The sequence below is a fragment of the Stegastes partitus genome, unplaced genomic scaffold (assembly GCF_000690725.1).
Source record: "Stegastes partitus isolate 25-593 unplaced genomic scaffold, Stegastes_partitus-1.0.2 Scaffold107, whole genome shotgun sequence".
Lineage (NCBI taxonomy): Eukaryota > Metazoa > Chordata > Actinopteri > Pomacentridae > Stegastes > Stegastes partitus.
Genome location: NW_007577838.1, coordinates 317,982 through 333,355, shown reverse-complemented (window position 1 = coordinate 333,355; position 15,374 = coordinate 317,982). Strand labels below are relative to the sequence as shown.

The following is a 15,374-nucleotide window of genomic DNA, read 5'->3' as shown; positions in this document are numbered from 1 at the left end:
AAAGACACGTTTAAAGACCTTATAGGCTTTTTTTCCACCTTTTTTTCCTCCACTAACGACACTGAGACTATAATGTAAAATTTTCCAAAAACCATAACGTTCTCAGTCATCTGAACGAGGCCCTGTAATTAAGCACGAGTCAATGTGATGTTACACACCTCAAGTGCTAATTAAGCTTTAAGTAAAATAAAATAAAATAAAACATTTTTGTAAAAAAAAGGAGAGAGAGAGATTTGCCTTTTTTTGGCTGCATCTCAGCTAATTTCTTTTTATTGGTGCAGCCTAAATAACAACAATGAGCATTTTAATTTAAATTTAAGCTGAATTGTAGCATTTCTGAGGAGGCCCATGCGTAACAATGGGTGTGAGACGCACAACATGATTAAATACGTATAAATACAAATAAATAAAACTTATATTTAGATTATTTAGTCCAGTAAATAAATAAATAAATAAATAAATAACAGTGCATGCATCGAGTTAGATCAGTCCTGTTTTTTCGTCTTCCTCTGTGGAATTCACAGTTGCTACAGATGAGTCAGTTTTGGAGCTTGCATGATTCTGTCCTGAGGAGTGCAGCTCTGAGAGAAATATGAGCCGCTCAGATCGTTTGGGTTCGGTGTGTGTGAGCTGCTGAACTGCACGTCAAACTGTGGGCCGTGCGTAAAGCCTGGAGCTGGAAATTTGGAGTATTCTGCCGGGTACGCCGACGACTGCTGCTGCTCCAACTGCTGGGACTTGAGCGGAGGGGAGGCCGGCTGGTAATCCCCGCCCAGATGAACATAACCCAGGCTCGACAGAGTGGGGCTGCCCGGGGCGGAGGGGGAGGACGGGGGCGAGCAGGAGGAGTTGGTGTTGGAGAGGCCCTGAACTCTCTCGTCCTTCTTCTGCTTCATCCTCCGGTTCTGGAACCAAATCTTGATCTGCCTCTCGTGGAGGTTGAGCAGGCTGGCCATCTCCACCCGCCGCGGCCTGCAGAGGTAGCGGCTGAAGTGGAACTCCTTCTCCAGCTCCACCAGTTGCGCGCTCGTGTACGCGGTGCGCGTCCGCTTGGAGGCCGGGGTGGCGCTCGGACGCTTCTCGGTGCAGTCTGTGGAGACAAACGTGCAGGAAAAGAGTATAAAGGGCTTCACTTTCCCCTCCCGTTTTTAATTGTTTTTACACTTAAACCTCTTTGTGAGTTCAGGCCTGTTCCCAATAAGTCTTCGTGACAACTTCCAGCGACTCTGCACCTCATTTATTCTGTCTTATTAATCGACTCTGTTCATGGTATTTTACTGCTATTATAGCCTGATAAAATATTAACAGGGCGCTGCGTAAAAGAGCAGAGAACCTAGCCTACAAAATAAGTGCTAAATAAATAAATAAAAATGAATCAATGGCCGTACAAATCAACAACAACAACAACACACACACACACACACACAGAAGGAAGAGAGAAATGGAAAAACACAGGGGAGGAAGGAAACACCAGCACTCAGACAACACAAGGCTGAATACAAGTCAGTTGGAGGGTGACGGTGCGTGTTGAAAGATCTGCAGTGCATGTGGGCTGAACTCAGCAGTGTTGACCAACTCTAAATACTTTAGGTTCACGTTGCACATTTTAATGTTTGTTTTCAGCCACGTTATGTGTAAATTAAGCCAGTTTGTGCTGATTTTTTTCCCCCCTTATTTTTTTCTTTCTTCTGTTTCTGTCTTCATCTGGACAAATTGTAAAACTGCCTGAGACAAACACGTGATTTTGGGTCATAGGCCATAAATAAAATTAATTGAAATTGGCAAATTATTATTAGGCCTTATAATATAAAGAAGGAGGGATTATAGTAAATAATATTTTTATTAACTGGTTTTGGCATTAATTGATCTTTTTATGCCAATTGTTTGTTTTATTCCATATTCTTTTGTTAGATTTTGTTAAACGTGATTGCAATTATTTTCATTGTTTTCTTGTTATTATTCTCTTTGAATTGCTTCCTGGAAATGCCTACATCAGACCTTCTCCCTCACACGCTTGACTGCAGCTTAATTAATACCAAATTGGCCTTTTGGAGCTGAAAAGGAGGAAAAAATAAGCTGCAACTGTAAATGAACAAGCTTCCTGTGAGAATTGCTTTCCTCTTTTTTTATGTCATACAAACCTGCGATTCTCCTGCCGGGTTTTTGATTTGCTTGTCTGGACTCTTTCATCCAGGGGAAAATCTTTTTGCTCATGGTAAACTTGGGGTTTTGCTGTTTTGACCTCCGGGGAAACGTGCGCTCGAACGTCGCCACTTGTGCCAATTGCTGGTGCGTCGATGCTTGGCGATGAGCGCAGCCAAACCCAGCGACACCATCCAGAGACTCGCTGAAGAACAAGTCGCGGTGGATGTTGTTGTCGCTGCTTTTCTGCATTTCCATTAAATGTGCATCACCGGGGCCCCCTCTGACCTTCTGGCGGAGCGCTGGCAGCCAAATGTCACATGGCAGGTTTCCAGAGAGCCGAGGGCTTCTGGCCTGAGAGGATCCAGAAAAAAAGACGGGGACAGAATCAGGGAGGAGACTCAATGATCCATCTTATCAACTCAATAGTGTGCTGACATGAATAGCAAACCTCTCCAGGCCAGAGAGGCAAGAAGAGTTTGGCAGAGAAACACCAAAAACCTGCACAGAAACCCACTTATTTTCCTATTGTCTCCCCTTCGCAGCTAGAAAATCGTATAGAAACCTTTATATTTTCTTTAATATTTCCCTTAGTGATCTAAATGATGCATTTGGTTATGTTTCATTTCTGATCCATGCCATTTAAGAAAAAATCCACTTATTTTTAGGGCCTTAAGTCCCAAAAAAATAATGTGTTTTTTTTTTACACAGTGCATGTGCATTTTTTGGATTAAGAGAAATCTATTTATCTTATTTGTTGTCTCTTCAAAACATATAATTGCACATTTTTACAGATACATGCAATCCAGTGTAACAGACCTGCAATAATGATCAGTCTTTGTGTGAATAGTTGCAAAACTAGAAGCTTTCCATAGCTTTGGAAATTACGCATTTTTAAAAAATATTATTGTGTCATTTATAAACAGAAGTAGCCAGGATCTAAAAAATGAATATTCTTGGAAGCTGTCATTTGTTTGGTTCAGACAGGATTAGACGTAAAAAATGTATTATTGGCATCAAGAATAATACTAATTAGCAGATATAGATGTAGAGAAAAACAAAGACGTCCATTTAATAGGCTAAAAATTACCAGTAGCCTGTTTTTGTTCTGTTTTCAGTGGTGTTTCCTGAAATTACATTAGGCCCATATGACTGTTAATAAATAACAGCCTGTATTCGGTTAATGGATAGTCCCGTCTTTAACATTTTCAGGGGAACAAATTAAATGTTATATCACAATCTAGTGAAAAACTCATCCATCAAAATAATACAAGAGTCCATTGTGCGCTGCAGCTGCTTTATGCTCCTCAACTGAAGCCAAATCCGTATTTTTTTCTCTCTCTCTCCTCTCTCCAGCCTGCGTCTCAATTAAATTAAATTCTTCCGAAATTAAACAGAACAAAAAATTATCAAGCAGGTCGCAGAGAGAAGCGGAGAGAGGTTGTGTGCGTAAAAGAGCAGCGAGGAGAGAGAGAGAATAAGTCTGGAGGCATGCAGCTTTATGAACTCTGGTTGAACCGCGGCTGGAGTCAGGCTCGTAAATCATAAAGACACATAACCCAGTCCGCCGCACAACAGCTCGGCTGCCTTACCTTCACAAGCCACAGTCAATCCTCGCGGAAACAAACACTGGCGGCTCCTCTCACCTTTTTGGAAAATCTCCCAGATTAGAATAATCCCTGCAGAGGAGAGAGAAGGAGGGGGAAAAAAGAAGAGGCGCGTTGAGGATGGAGGTGGTGGTTTTGGTGGTGGTGGTGGTGGTGGTGGTGATGTGGCTTTGGGGAGGTGAAGCCAGAGTGGACAGTGATTCCTGCAGCTCACACCGCCCTGCAAAGCATTTCTGCACACAGTGTCAGGGCGTGGGTGCGTGCGTGGAAAAAAGAAAGCCTTTCTGCTGATCATGCAAGCTCATATATGGTAATAGCCCTGCGATAAAGATAAGAAAGGGGGCTTTTTTTTTACGCATTTCTATACGGCAAATGGACTTCTTGTGGCAATTAGAGCGCAGTGAAAATCCGAAAACATTAAGAGGGCAGGAAAAGCTGAAATATTTTCGCCACTAAACTCCATCTGAAGTGATTTTAGATAAGGGAAAATGGCCTTTTATAGGAAGACGCACCCCAACACCACAAGGATGAATTAAAATAATACAAAGCTACTGCCCTGGAGTGGCATTTTAAACCCCCCCAGAAATCACACTTCTCTGTTTAGCTCAAACAATCCTGGGAAGTCGTCCAGAGCTGGAACAATAAATTCAAACATCCCGTTTAGGAAGCCGGAGATGCCATAAATTACTCCGGCAAAAGAAAAGCCATCAGTATTTAGTCTGGGTTTCCACACATGCACCAGATGCATTACATCTTCTTTATGTAATGAGATTTTTTTTTTTTTCCTTTTGCTCTTCTCTAATTTAAATGAGTGATCAGATGGAGTCATTTTAAAGCAGAGACAGACAGCGGTCAGCAGCATCCATTAAAAAGTCTCCGAGCAGAAGTTGATACTGTAATGAGGCCTGCGTGCGCATCGATCCGCGCCGCTTTGATCTCTCATCTTCACTCGTTTTTGCTCGATCGCTTTGATTGGCTCCTAAAGGTAATATTTAACTGAGTGGCGTTAATTAAAGCTAATGGAGGTGTTTGATCTCTGATGCATGAAAAAAAATCCAAATAGTACACGTTTGAGGTGGAAATAGTGTTTTTGTACAAGCTGCAACTGTGATTTTTGCAGCTTTTTTTTGCAGCAAAACGTGCACATGCAGACTTTAGTTGGCAGTTTATTAGGCAGGCACACATGTAATCCAATGCAACAGCCCTGCATGCATGCTTAGTCTTTGTTGGAGGAGCTGTAGACTGCAACTGAGGATTTTTCTTCATTGTCTATGAGTGTTTCCATTGATGGATTAGTTGTTTGGCCTGTAACATGTAAGAAAATTGTGAAAAATGTCAATCCCTAAGGCAAAAATTAGATTCTTAAATGCCATGTTTTGTGCACAACCCCAAAATATTCAATGTACTGTCATAGAGGAGGACAGAAATCTGAAAATATTCACATTTAAGAAGCTGGAGTTAAAGAATTTGGATTTTTTTTTCTTAAAGAATTCTCAAAATATCTGGCTGTTATTTGAACAGCTAAACAGCTAAATAATTGTTGAATCTAGCAGCTTTACCTCGCAGTAGTCGTTCTCTATATACTCATGAAGCCCACAAGATGTAACTTAAAGCTCTGAGAAATTTCCAGTAAGTAGGCCTTGAGTTCAGAAGCTGCTTTCTAATATTTTCTCTTCACAAAATATCAATGGAATATCTTCTATTTAGTCAGAACAAGTAAAAGTCCTGCATTCAAATGTAAGTATAAAAGTATCTGCGTCAAAAAAAGTCGAAGTAGTCATTGTGGAGGATGTCCGGTTTTAGATTATACTGGATTACTCTGTGCAAGTGTCACTTTAATGTTGCAGTTTTGTCCTAATTCTCAATACTTTCTTCACTGATCAATAAAGTTTTATCTTAACCTATAAGAAGACCTACAAAATAATCCTATTTCAGTAATATGTCTTGTATTGTTAATGTGTAAAGTGATCAGACAAAGGCAGGGGAATGGAAATCCTTCCCTCCTCAACGTAATGAAGTATAAAGTATCATAACACAGAAATACTCATGTTCTTTAACATTAAGTGCAGTACGGGTGGATACACAGGTGTATCTATAAAGTGGTAACTTATAGCTCCATAAATCTTTGTGATAGGCAATAAAAAGTGCTATAAAAACACAAAGAAAATCAGCAATAAGTGCGCTGTTTAAGCAAATAAACTGATGTATGGGGAGGCTGCTGGGGGAGGCTGCTGGGGGAGGCTGGGGGTGCAGATGGACCGAGCTGATAAGTCTCTGCTGCTGAATAAAGACACACAACGTACATATAAACACCCGTTTGATCCCTGCGAGCTCCAGCTATCACTCACATATGACAGCATCCCTGAGCTGCACTTTACATCCCATCACTCCCCACTCTTCAGGCTGCCTGTCTGGTCTGTGATGGACACTCCCTCCCCCCCCCTCTTTCTCTCCTCACCCCTGCCCCCCCTCCCCCTCCAGCACCACCCTCACCCTCCGTTCAGTCTGCAGGCCTGCTGACAAATGCAGCGCCGTGCAGCCTCTCTTCTTGTCAATTAGCTGCAGGGACCACGTGTCCGCAGAGGAGGGGATTTATTGCTCCGAATTAATTCAAAGACAGTTGAATCAACAGTGGCAGCTACTGGATTTCCCACAGATGACACGGGAAAGCCAATAATACACAAATAAACAAACAACATAGATTGAAAAACACAGGTTTACAGTGCAAAAAAAATGGCAGAAAAAACAGGTTTCAGCTGTAAAATCTACATCAATAAGATGTTTTTTGGTATTTATAAGCAACAAATGAACAGATAAGCCACAGATGTTCGTGCTATATGGGTAATGTACATAATATAAATGTCACATATGTCTTCATGTGCATGAATAAACACTTAAAATGTTGTTTATATCTGCTTATTGTTACATTATCAACCATTTACTAGCTGTTTGTGGTCTCCACTGCTCATAAATGCTTAATATCTAAACAGTTATACTCTCAAGTCCAACCCAAACTCACACACAGACTTCCCTCCTGCACAAATAACTTCAGCAAACTCACTTTTTCCTTCTCGATCCCATCTTCCCTCCAGCACAGCTCCTCCGTCCAGTCCAGTCCAGCCTGCTGCCGGTCCGTTGGAGCTGTTTGTCGAGGTCCTCCTCACGTTTCCCCCCTTTCTGCAAACTAAAACTCCTCCTCGGCTACAGACAGTGGCAGTGAAAAGAAGACGTGACAAATGATGTGCGGAACAATGCCCACATTGAAGGCCTGTCCTGCAACTTTCCCAGATGTCATATCCTCCAACAATGTGGCGCTAAAAAAAGGAGGGAAGAGAGAAAAACATCCAAACTGTGCTGGAGGCCTGCAGGCAGCTCTGTGAGTAAAAATAAACTCCACACAGAACAGTTTCGACACACAGAGAGGCCCAGAGAAAGTCAGATATGTTGCACAGATGGATGCACAGAAAGGAATTCTTGTCTTTTTAAATGAATGTTTTCGACTCCTGGAGGTGAAGCGTCATCACCTACATACTCCCCAAGAAGCGAATTTGTGGCTGCTGCTGTATTTACACAAATTCGGATCTACAGGGTATATATAGATGACAGTTCGTCGGTCTCCTGGAAGCCTGGAATCATTAAATCAGCTGAATAGCTGTGTGCAATGTTCAAATTTGCAAAATGTGACACCAGAAATTCTGATGCATTCATTGAAAACAAAAAGATTTCTAATCAGATGCCCTTTAAAACATGTTTGTAAGATGTTTTATTAGTGATTAATGAATCATTTGAATCCGTTATAAGTCATCAATGAGAATAAATCCCATTGACTGGTGTTTATTCTTTTTTATTTAATCATAATGCAGATATAAATGTTGGTAATCCATTTATAAACTTTCTAGTAATTCATCAAAACTACTCACCAATCATTAATAACGATTTTTAATCACAAAGTCTGCACTTATAAACAATATTAGTCATTATTAAAGAGCTTTAATACATCAAACCTACAGCTATTCATTTCATAAGCCATTAATGATGAGTTTAAATCACCAAATGTGTAGCTATAAATGTAAATAAATCATTATTGATAAGTTTTAATGACAAAGTTCCCAGTTGTAATCATTAATAAGTCATTATTAAAGAGTTGTAATCGCCAAATCTGCAGCTACGAATGTTTATAATTACGAAAAAAAGATTTGATGGATTGATACATCAACTCATGTTTATTAACAAAGAGTTTTAATCACCAAGTCTCAAGCTATAAATGATAATAGTTGTTATTAATACATCAACTACACAGATATAAATGTTCATATAAGTCATTAATAAAGAGTTTCAGTCACCAAATCTGCAGTTATATTTAGTAAAGCATCATTATTTAAGGATTTATTACGTCAATTCCACAGTTATACATGTTAATAAGTAATTAATAAAGCGTTTCAGTCATTGAGTCTGTAGCTATAAAGGTTGACGAGTCATAAGTGAGGCTTTAGTCATCAAATCTGCAGTTATATGTTGGTAAAAGTCATTAATGAAGGATTAATACGTCCAGCTTGCAGGTGTACATTATATTGAGTCATTAAAAAGGGTTTTGATTGTCAAATATGTAACTGTGAATGTAATTAAATCATTAAAAGTAGTTAAATATGTAATTTTTGCTGTTATAAATGTTGCTAAATTATTAATAAAGTTTTATTCACCAGGTCGTTATAAATAGCTAGAATGTGTCAACTCGGCAGCTATAAATGGTAATAAATAATTTTAAAAAGAGTTTAATGTGTAAAGTGTGGAGTTAAAAATATTAAAAAGTCATTAACAAGGAGTTTAAATCAACAAATCTGCAGTTACATGTGGTAAAAAGTCATTAATAGAGGATTAAATACATCAGTTGTGCAGCTATAAATGTTATTAAGTCATTAATAATTGGTTTAAATCACCCGATATGTAGTGATAAACCTAAATAAGTCACTAATAAAGAGTTTAAATCACAAAGTTCACAGTTATAAATGTTAATATGTCTTCAGGAAAAGGTTTTAATCCCTAAATCTGAAGATATAATTATTAGTAAGTGATTAATAAAGACGTTTGATACTTAAAGTGTGCAGTTATAAGTCACTAATAAAGGACTTAATACATCATGTCCAGAGTTAGAAATGTTAATAAGTTTTTAATGAACTGATTTTGTGTCCAGATGGTTTGCAGCACTTTTCTAAAAGTTACTCCTCACATCAAAAAGGAGTTTCTGCAACCGGCCGACTGAAAGTTATTATTATATAAGTTTTACAACGTATCAGTAAAGCAATAAATAATAATAATAATTAGAAGAAGAAGAAGAAGAAATGTTAGATTCATTATTAGCCATCGATAAAACCATTTTTCAAAAACACAACCAAATGGAAATTTCGTGCAGTATTTCTGCAGAGGACAAATCTTTCTGTAATAGTTGATATAATAAGTTATGACCATGTTAAGTTAACTTAACTTATAATTGATGCACATTAGAAGCATTTAGAGCAGCGATGTCACATTCTGGACACACAGTCTGTCATTTACTAGATTTAAGTTAAATTTAACTTTGAAATCAAATCATTTGGTTACAAATTTAAAGTGAAAATACCACAAAAAAATCATTAAAGTACAAATTCTGCCTTAAAAATCCTAGAAACACATGAATTTTCTTGAATGTTAGTATAAATGCATTGTCAAAGTTTGCAGTTAGTTTCATGGAGTGCTTCCCAACCTAAGGGTCGTGCCCCTCTAAAGGGGCCCAAGAGAAGTGTGAGGGGTCGAGCATGAGATGATTAATAGTAGAGGAGAAGTTCTGCTGCACAAATGAGCGTTTTTTTCTCTGTTGAATATTGATATTTGAACCTCTTTTAGGCATCAAAAGGTTGTTTAGATGAAACAGTCTGAGAGGTTTGGGCACATTTTATAGGAAATAGCAAAGTTTCCCTCCACTGGTGTTTCAAACAGAGTATTAACGTGCAAAGAGAGTGGAATTATCTGCCCTGGAAGTGGTTTGCACAAGAATAAACCCAGCTCCTGCCTCCTAACTCTCAGCTTAAAGTATCCAGGATTAAAGCTTTAATTCTCCCACTCAACCGCCACAAACCAAAACTGACAAACAAACTCTGATTCTCTCTGTTCCGCTCTCTGAGGATACAAGCCCCGGATGATAAGAGCCTGAGCTGGGGGTAGAAAGGGAAAAGAAAAGCCATCCATCATCAGCCCTGCCGGTCTGAGGCGTCCTCTGCTGGCGGAGCAGCTGCAGCACAGCCTCCTCCACCAAGCGGTGGAGTGAACTCACACAGCCTGCCAGATGTTCAGCATCCATGACGGCACCCCAAAAAACGTTCAAGGTGACATTTGTTTCATGAAATTCATCATTGTTACGAAATTAACGAGGCTGCGTTTAATGTCATGTGAGAGGTGGGGATTTTAAAAGGTTATTTCTACATATTTAAATGTAAAACAAACGCGTTTTTGTTGTTTAGTTTAAATATTAGCTCTGATGTGACACTTTTATTGACATTATTCTGACAATACAACACACATGCGGTTGAAAATAGTGATTGTGATGCTTCAGATTGCTCCATTTCTTCTATGCACATATTCAAACCGGACAATCAGTGTTCTTGCAAACAAAAAGTGGAGCTCAATTTGCGTAAATTTACGCATCTCGCACGCAGGGATTTGCACCCAAAGCTGCAGATCACAAAATTGTAAATAAGCGCGAAATAAAAGCATCGAAATCTATCCTCTGATGTGCAAAAACTCGGAGTTTTTTCACTGTCGATGGTGACAGTGCAAAGTCTGGCAGCCTCCTCCTGACGCATCCACGGCTGCAGTCTACATCGTCTACTGACCCAGCGATGATCCCCGCCGCCATGAATTATGCATGAGATCCGGGTACAGATTACCCCTATCAATATGCAATACTCATTACGCTGGTTAAATTGCCACTTAATAGTTATGAATATGCGGAAAATGTCTGGGACCCATATAGCCCACCACTGCTTTTAACTTTTCCACCTGAAATGAGTTTTGAGGAGACTTTGAAAATATTGTAGAAAGTCTCATGCAGCCTTTAGTTTCCTGCACATAATATCATTATCTTTTTATTATTATTGTTATTATTAGTGGCCGGCAGACAATGCACCGTGGGCCACTATAGGCTGAGATTTCTTTATGTAAAATCACTGAAGCCTGTGTGTCCAGCAGCTCCCAGCTCGCAGTTGTCCGAGACTTCACCTTTGGCCGCTCGGTGACTTGACAGATCCGGATAAATCACTCCAGGAGCTCGCTCAAGTTCGTTTCATGGCAGCTCCATAAAAGCCTCTTATTAGCCTTTAAAGAGATTCTTTTTTTTCTCTTTCTTTTATTATTTCCTCCAGAACATTTTGTGTTTGAAAAAATGACGCACTTTAGATTTCTTCCCCCCTTTTTATTTAAATAAATCCTAGAAACTCTCAGTATGTGCGCACACTGAGCAGCAAATAAAAGCCTGTAAAGCTGCTTTTAAACAGAAAAAAGTTTAAAGATTTTTTTTATTTGAAAGTGTACATAACACGAGTGTTAAGAAATCTAGCTTTGGTGTCAAATGCTAAGAGTGTAAACAGCATTTTTTAAAACTGAATTTTACGCGCAACAGCCACAAATAAAACACACAATTTAAGCTTTAATTTAAAAAGACAAAAATAGCAGCCACATGTTTTTAATTGAAACAATTATTCCAAGTTTTCCCAGCAGCTTAAACTAACTAAATATGACTGGACACCACTTCTTTCCCCCCAGTCCAGCCTTTTCCAGTCCCATCCATGCAGTTAAGCCGTCACTTTCATTCAAGGTTGTGAATTATATAGTACATTGTCTACTCCCCAAAACCATAAAACCAACTTTATGGACCTCACGTGACTTTTCACAGTCTGTAAGTAATATAGGCCTATACAATCTTTGGTAAGGGGGGATTTTTTACCAACTTCCAGCCTTGCCTATATACCTGTAAAGCCAAAGCTATACTCTTTTTCTCTTTTTTAGGGGGGATTTTATCAGCAGCGTATTTCCCACATGGCAAACGCGCGTCTCGCTTTGGAGAGGTCAGAAGAGGTAAGTTTTTAAAAGTCTTCTTTCACTCTTGTCTTGGCAAAAAGAAAAAAAAAAGAATAATGCGTCAAAAAAGTGGCCTAAAATCTTCTTGTTCGTGTGACATTTTAACAAGTCTTCTAGGTTAATCATTAATAAGTTTAATTCGGGTCAGAGAAGTTTATCCGGAGCTCCAAGTCTGTGCGTAAAAGCGTGCGTAAAAACCTCCTGTCGTTTTTTTTCAAATCTGAATTTGCTCTAATTGATAATACAGTCGAGACACGTTCAAAGCAATTTGGGAGAAACTTTTTTTTTATTTTCAAGCGCTATGAGTTCACTTACAAATACAAAAAGCTTATTGGCGAAAAAAGCTTACATCACTGCCTATCCACAGAATAACCCTTTGCACTAAAAATTTATCACATTGACAGGTTGAATACATTTGCATTGCTCATAATTAGTCCTAAACAATAATAATAATAATAATAATAATAGATGCACAAAATATCCTAGAGCTACACATTGGCTTGTTTATGAAAGTTTTTATGGATCTTGGCCACAAGTTAACCATCAAAAATAGCAGTTAAAAGTTACACTAAAGCGCTTTTTGAATGGCCCCCGGAATACATTACATTCAATGAAGAGCAGCATATGGTTTGGAAACTTTTTTTTTCTTGTTTTTTTCTGAACTGTACAATGAATTTTTTTTCTTTTTTTTTTTTTTTTTTACTCCTGTTAGACCGTCAAGAAGTTACAATAAAGAGCTCAAGTTGAAACACCTTCAAGAAAGAGAGACAGAGGAGGAGAAAGAGAGAGCAAAGAGCATGGACAAATACCCCCAGTAATATTTACATCTTATTTTTCCAACATCTACAGCTATCATAGTACAACAACAGGGAACTAAAAATGGCATTTTGAAGACCACAGAATACTTCTTTTTCTATCACAATAGCATGCTGGAAGGTGCTGCGCTTTCAATAGCTTTACAGTACTCATGGATTTCTTTCTTTTTTTTCTTTCTTTTTTTCTTTTTTAGATTTATTATTCTTTTTTTTACTCTCTCCCCACCCCACAACAGCAACAACAACAGAAAAAAACAAAAGTTATTCAGTTGTGGAAGGCGCTGCCTCCTGTTACAAGACTCATGCTTTTCAGTTTATTGTCCTTCTTCCACTTCATCCTGCGGTTCTGAAACCAGATTTTGATCTGTCTTTCGGAAAGACACAGGGCGTGGGCTATCTCTATCCTCCGCCGTCTGGTTAGGTACCTATTGAAGTGAAACTCTTTCTCCAGCTCTAGCGTCTGGTAGCGGGTGTACGCAGTTCGGGCCCTTTTCCCATCAGGTCCAGTCATATCTACAATTTTACAGAAAATCCAGAAAAAATTAGCAAACTGCACTGCACAACCAACAACAGAGGGAGGAATTTCACTGCTTTTCTCTGTATTTTTTAAAGGGGGTGTGGGGGGGCTTTACTATGATGGACAGAGGGGGTCACAGCATGGAATGATGCAGGGAAGGAAGCATGCAAAACCAACATGACACAGAACAACACTCAGATCACACGGTGCCTTTTCTTATCTCTCACTGCTCTCAACCCGCAGCCAGCCTCTGCGTGCTTTTTGTGCCACATTTGAATCCACATTTCACTAAAGCATCCTGCTCCAGCGGCAGTTAACCCGGACCCCACCGGCTGCAAACAATCCCATAAACACTTAACAAATACTGCCCGTTTTTTCCAGTCATCCACACCAGCCTGCTCACTCATGCAACACTTGACAGATTTATGGCACACCGTCAGCGTGACATCCTTCAAAACAAAATATTATTAGATGTGTAAATATACCATGGCTTATGTGCAGTTTCCGCATCCAGGGGAATATTTGTGGCGTTTGGCAATCATTTGATGTGGGAGTGGAGGAGGTGGCGTTGGGTTCCTGGTGCTGCTGCTGCTGCTGCTGCTGCTGCTGCTGCTGCGCCCGAGGTGCCGTGCTGGAGCCGCCGCTGCTGTGTGCGCCTTCCTCGGTCTCGGAGGCGACGGTGGCGTCCTCTATCTCCGTGAAATGAGCGTTGTTGCTTTTGTTGAGGCTGTTGCCGCCCGAGGTCGCGCTCCGGTCAGAGGGAGGAGAGGGGCTTTTTAGTTCCAGCGGCTCCCGGCTGGCCGTGGCGCACGACGGCGGCACCGGCTCTGGAGACGCGAGCGAGCAGTTGGGCGTCTGTCTGTACCGGGCGTCCGGCGCGAATCCCCGGGCATCCTCTCTCACGGCCCCGAAGTGGCCGCCGGTGGTGGTGCGGTTCACGGTTAGGTCCATGCCATTGTAGTTGTAGCCGAAAGACCCGGAGTGCATGGTGCCAGGGTCTCTGAAGGAGCCGCTCACAGCGCCGTTAGTCCCATAATTTAGTAACTGATAGTCGGAGCCATTTGGATAGCGCCCTGAGAACGAGTTTACAAAGTAAGAGCTCATTTGCTTGGATTTTTAAAGCCTCGATTTGTAGATCTTTGTCGCTATAATCCTGTGTGCTTGCACGATTTATGGATGCAATCATGAATTATAAGCAATGAAGCCCTACTGTACTTTGCCAGGTATGCGGCCAAATATGGGAGAGCGTTCGGGAATCACGTGCCTTTGTTGACCAGTCGTAAATCCTCACTGATGACTTCAAGAGGTAATTCATGCTCCATGGTTACAAATGATGACGAAATAATGGTCGTTAGGCTCCAGTCAATGGTGCCTCCCCGCTGCGCCCCGAGAAGCGCGCAGGCAGAGAGCGCCATCTTGCGGACAGCGGTGGGAGCGCTGCGCCGGGACGCGCTGTCAGGCCCCAGAATCATCCATCATTTATGTAACACACTGATAATATAGGCCACAAAAGGCTCAGGTAGCACATAACAGAGACTTATCAGCCGCACTCTTGTCACTTTAACATGCAGTGTGTCAAAACTGAAATGATTTTAATCTTTACACCAGTTTTAGGTGAATTTATAGACTTATTGTGACTCTTAAAGCAGCACAAACCCCCTTTAATATTATTAATAATAGTTAGAATAATAGAAATGATCATTTTCTCGTGGAGGAATGACGCCATGAGATTTTCCAATATACATCAAAAAGCCTTTATTTCTATGTACAATTTCCTAAACAAAATATTGCACACAATATCCAGATGTGCATAGAACACAGGTGAACAACAATAAATAACATGTAACATTTCTGATCTGTACAAATGATGGCACAGCTGTAAACAACAAGCCTCTAGACTATTACAGAGCAACTACACCACAAGATGTACAGGTAAAGGACAAAGGGAGCCTCTTTTATTGTCACGAGGATCAAATAAAATAATAAGAATTAAAAAAAACAAAAACATAATGAGGTAACAACATTGTCGAAAACTAAAACACTAAAAGCTATTTACATTTTGGCGGATTTATTTTTTTGTATTTTTGTTTTTGTTTTTTGCATAGTCCTCTAAATTAAGACACGAGCACAAGGACAAACAGAGGAGGACCTGATTTTAACCTAATGCGGACATTTGTTACCGTG

General features: G+C 40.0%; 2 protein-coding genes across 2 annotated transcripts; both read right to left on the bottom strand.

Moving 5' to 3' along the window:
- Positions 1 to 303: 303 nt before the first annotated feature.
- LOC103354414 (homeobox protein Hox-B3a-like) lies at positions 304 to 2,400 on the bottom strand. Its single transcript, XM_008277773.1, has 2 exons — positions 2,142 to 2,400; positions 304 to 1,090 (listed from the first exon to the last, which is right to left on the bottom strand). Exons 1-2 carry the CDS (start codon positions 2,398 to 2,400, stop codon positions 528 to 530), a joined length of 822 nt encoding a protein of 273 aa, XP_008275995.1. The 3' UTR covers positions 304 to 527.
- Positions 2,401 to 12,938: 10,538 nt separating this feature from the next.
- Positions 12,939 to 14,294, bottom strand: hoxb5b (homeobox B5b). The gene is made up of 2 exons (XM_008277771.1): positions 13,676 to 14,294; positions 12,939 to 13,186 (listed from the first exon to the last, which is right to left on the bottom strand). The coding sequence occupies exons 1-2, from the start codon at positions 14,292 to 14,294 to the stop codon at positions 12,939 to 12,941; spliced, it is 867 nt and encodes a 288-aa protein (XP_008275993.1).
- Positions 14,295 to 15,374: the final 1,080 nt, after the last annotated feature.

Coding starts and splice junctions, on each gene's coding strand:
- hoxb5b (XM_008277771.1), bottom strand. CDS start 14,294: ATGAGCTCTTACTTTGTAAACTCGTTCTCAGGGCGCTATCCAAATGGC. Junction 13,187..13,675: donor GAAACTGCACATAAGCCATG/GTATATTTACAC, acceptor GTAAAATTGTAG/ATATGACTGGACCTGATGGG.
- LOC103354414 (XM_008277773.1), bottom strand. CDS start 2,400: ATGGAAATGCAGAAAAGCAGCGACAACAACATCCACCGCGACTTGTTC. Junction 1,091..2,141: donor ACCCGGCAGGAGAATCGCAG/GTTTGTATGACA, acceptor TTGTCTCCACAG/ACTGCACCGAGAAGCGTCCG.